Source organism: Harmonia axyridis, chromosome 3 (assembly GCF_914767665.1).
Source record: "Harmonia axyridis chromosome 3, icHarAxyr1.1, whole genome shotgun sequence".
In the NCBI taxonomy this organism is placed as follows: domain Eukaryota; kingdom Metazoa; phylum Arthropoda; class Insecta; order Coleoptera; family Coccinellidae; genus Harmonia; species Harmonia axyridis.
Genome location: NC_059503.1, coordinates 52183186 through 52187373, shown reverse-complemented (window position 1 = coordinate 52187373; position 4188 = coordinate 52183186). Strand labels below are relative to the sequence as shown.

Below are 4188 nucleotides of genomic sequence, written 5' to 3'. Positions count from 1 at the left end.
GTAGGTATCTCCGAAACAAAGCGTATGCGGCCTTATATTAATAGGCCCTTTTTCCAAAGAATTATGCGAGGAATCTCTCGTTTTTGTTAGTACCTATAAAAAATAATATTGTGAATCTTTTGAAATTCAATGTCAATTGATTACCCTAGATTTTTTTAAATCTGCTAATAAGAATCACTACTTTTCTGATCCAAATTTTCAAATAGATAAATGGAACGTTACTTTCATTAAACCACAGACTTAGTCTTTGATTAAACGTCATTTGTTGTTTATTTCTGACATTAGAAATCCTAGGTTAGAATCATTGTTGTTTCTTACAAATTCAAATGGACTCAATAAAATAATTGCAATTGTACGTTGAATAATTACATTGTCAACAACGTTTGATGTCTACGTTAATATGCGTATTAAAATGAAAATGATATAGGTAACGAACCAGGAAAATCTCAAGAAACATTTATACGTATTTGGTAGACGTAAGTGGAAACTAAAGAAGTAATGCATAAAATAGATATAGATGAATTCAGTGATACTGAAATCGGTGAAGTCGAAATTACAAAAAAATTATTGACCAAAAAACCGACTAATATATGCTACACTTCGCTAAGGAGAATCATTGCTGTAATAACAACAGTGATTGTTCTGTTGTCAGTGGTATTTTTACTGAGATATTATATGAGATTTCTCTTATTATGGCTAGAACATCAAGATGGAACAGTCAAAATGGTAGCAATAGTGATTTTATTTTGTATGGTTGCCTTGCCAATATCGATTGGTTATCTTGTTTTGGTTTGTACTTCAGGATACCTCTATGGTTTTTGTTTTGGACTTCCACTAGTAGTTTTTGGAGCCAACTTCGGATTACTAGTTGCTAACATTATTCTTAGAAATATAGGACATCATCCAGTTGTTTTAAGAATGACAGAAAATCCAACAGCTCAAGCTATTAAAAGACTTATATCAGGACCTTCCAGTTTCAAGATTGTTTTATGCGCTAGAGTGACCCCAATTCCATTTGGTTTACAGAACACCATATTTGCTGTAAGTTTTTATATTCATTTATAATTTTTAAAATAATCCCAAAAATTTCAATTCATGATGTTGAATGAAGGAGGATATTGACGTTTTAGTCATTGAAATTTTCTCATATTCTGTTTTGGACTGAATATGGAATTTTAACTTCTTAAGTACATGATAACTGTGAATGATTCCACATGCAGGAACTGTATTATCCTAACATTGTAAATTAATAACAAACATTTTCATCGTTTATTTTGAGGAAATTTTCAAAAAATTCAGCTTTGTGCTGAATAATAGAAACACAATTTTTTTTATTTCAGCTGAGTAATGTCAATCCAAGAATATATCACCTGGCTTCCTTAGTTGGACTATTCCCAACCCAAATTTTAGGAGTTTATTTGGGCAGTACTCTGAGAGCAATGCAAGATGCTTGGGAACACAAAAATTTCTCAACTTCTGCATATGTTGTGATCACCATTCAGGTAGGTGTCCTCTTATTTTTTACTCTCATTTATAAATTACCAATGATGAAAGGATCTTATGAATTGAATTATTCATTATGAAAGATAATAAAATCGGTCAAACAGAATTTAGGCTGAAAGGTAAAAACAGGAAACATACCGCCATCAAATATGGTTAACGGTAAAGCTCTTTTTGGAGATCATCAATATTGTATTACCTAACATCATTGACAACCCAATGAAAATAGAGATTCTTTGATTGAAAGCCAGTAATTGCATTCAATATTTCATGTGTTGATGCGATATCTGGCGTCCCAAAACCTAAATTTTGCCTAATGGTGACTCAAAAACTCGATCGCTGCATACATCTTTTATTCATCATTACAAGGCTTTATCATTAAACTGTTATTCTTAATTGTTTTCAATTATGTATTTTTCTCTATTTTTTTTTCTGTTTTAAGCTCGTTATGGATAGTTTGATGATGATGTGGGTTGGATACAAAGCAAGAAAGGAATTGGCAAAAGTTTTATCAGATGCAGATAATGTTGGACCAATTTTGATGTGAGAAGTAACCAAGTAACCATTATATCTAAGGATATTATCGAATTTAAAGCTAGAAGCCAAATATTTGATATTAAGATCGAATGATATTTTTGTAATTTATTGTATGAGTAAAGTATATTATTTTTATTTATTGACAAATTATAACATGTAAGTAATTACTTCAGTTCATTTGTCACCTGTTGTAACTTTGATCTCTACCGTTTAGGATCCACACTGATACTGTATTCTCTTAACTATTCGGTTTTAAAACTCTTTGTTGTTTAAACTCTAGGGTACACAATTATTGAGGGTATGGTAAGTATAAAGCCAAGAATTAATAAATGTTAGTAGCGGTTTTCATTACTTCAAGTAATTAGCTTCTTATACAGAGTGGCCACTTTTTCAATGGGATTGTATTGGTAACTTTTAAACCATAAGAGTTAGAAGGTCGGTCAAATGTAGAAAAAGTTGCATTCATAGAAGCATTGTCAAGCAGTTCAAACAAATCGAGATTATCGGGGCCGGTTATTGAGATATCATAAAAAAAGTAAATTCTGTCATTTGGATTTTTCTTTTTTCCCACTTTATTTCAAATATTATCAAAAAATGTTACGAAAATTTTTTATTCGACAGTGAAATATCCTCAATTTGACGTAATTAGATTCCGTATCAAACGTTTCTATTCTCTAGGCCACCCTAAACATAATTTTTTTCATTACGGACCTGCATATATTATGACACTTCTCAAAATAACTCTGAACGCTGAAATCAATACAGATCCGACCCAGAGAAATTTGGATAAGGGTCAAAATCATCTGAAAATCAACTTTGAATGACATTGTATGATATATCGTTGAATTGGGTGTTAAAAGTTTTTTAGAAAATTTTCACAAAATATGCAGCTCCGTATTGAAAAAAATGAGGTTGAAGGTGGCCCAGAGAGTACGAAATTTGATCACGTCAAATTGAGGATAATTTACTGTCGAATAAAAAATTCCTGTAACATTTTATTATTACTATAACCGGCCCTCATAATCTCGATTTATTTGAACTGCTTAATAATGCTTCTATGAATGCAACTTTTTCTCCATTTGACCGACCTTCTCACTCTAAGGTTTGAAAGTTATCAATACAATCCCATTAAAAAAGTGTCCACTCTGTATACAGACCGCTTTTCATTGGAATAAAAATGAGAATTTTTATTTTGGCTAAGAGTTCAACATAAATACATCAGTTGAATGAACTCCTGAATAAGCATGTATAAATTTTAGGTGATAATCACATATTTTACAAAGCGAAATTAATATTTCAAAATGAATAAAGAATTCAATCAGAAATTTCCAAATAATACTCACCTTCAAGGTAAGGGAACACTCGCGATTTTATCGTACATTGCTTTTCGCGCCACCTGCTGGCTTGGAGAGAATACTCAAATGGGCCTGGCAGTAGGAATCTGTTTTTAATATCATGTGTAGATGGATTTTCAACCGATTATGGTAACTTTTTGTATTTGAGTCAATACAAATACCAGTTAAGTATGATTTGTTTCAAACTTCTCCATAAATCTTTTAGACCGCCAGAAATGGACTGAACGTAGAACTTTCAGTCATAAGCATAAGAATCATACATCGTCATCTATTGATCATATAAGGTCGAAAAAAGAAATCCATTATTTTTGCATGAAAAACAAGATTTTAATTGCCATAGTTAAAAGATTCGATTTAGGTCAAATATGCGCCGTTTTGTTCTACAACTTGTTGCCATTATGCCTCTCTCATAGAAGCCCTCGTCCCTATTGGCAAAAAATTGAGACAGTCAATTTTCACATCACAATTGAAGCGCATTTTTCACCAGCAAAATTGTTGTTCATGGCAAGAACAGAGATAATCACTTGGTGCCAGGTCCGGACTATTAGGTGGATGCATAACAACCCCCAACCAAGTTCCTGGAGCTTCTGGCCAGTCACTTTCGAAGTGTGTGTCCTGGCGTAGTCCTGATGAAACACAATTCCTCTATTATTGGCTAAAGCTGGCCGCTTGTGGGCCATTTTCTTCTTTCAGACGGTCTAATTGTTGACAGTACAGTTCCGAGTGAACAGTTGTTCCGTAGGGAGTAGCGCAAAGTAGATAATACCCTGTCACTCCTACTAAACACACAGAAAAA

The 4188-nt window shown here is 32.6% G+C and overlaps 1 protein-coding gene across 1 annotated transcript; it reads left to right on the top strand.

Annotated features, from left to right (window-relative positions):
• The first annotated feature begins 270 nt into the window (after window positions 1-270).
• On the top strand, window positions 271-2204 carry LOC123674805 (transmembrane protein 64). Its single transcript, XM_045609895.1, has 3 exons — window positions 271-1041; window positions 1341-1502; window positions 1943-2204. The coding sequence occupies exons 1-3, from the start codon at window positions 499-501 to the stop codon at window positions 2045-2047; spliced, it is 810 nt and encodes a 269-aa protein (XP_045465851.1). The 5' UTR covers window positions 271-498; the 3' UTR covers window positions 2048-2204.
• Window positions 2205-4188: the final 1984 nt, after the last annotated feature.

Coding starts and splice junctions, on each gene's coding strand:
- LOC123674805 (XM_045609895.1), top strand. CDS start 499: ATGCATAAAATAGATATAGATGAATTCAGTGATACTGAAATCGGTGAA. Junction 1,042..1,340: donor TACAGAACACCATATTTGCT/GTAAGTTTTTAT, acceptor TTTTTATTTCAG/CTGAGTAATGTCAATCCAAG. Junction 1,503..1,942: donor ATGTTGTGATCACCATTCAG/GTAGGTGTCCTC, acceptor TTCTGTTTTAAG/CTCGTTATGGATAGTTTGAT.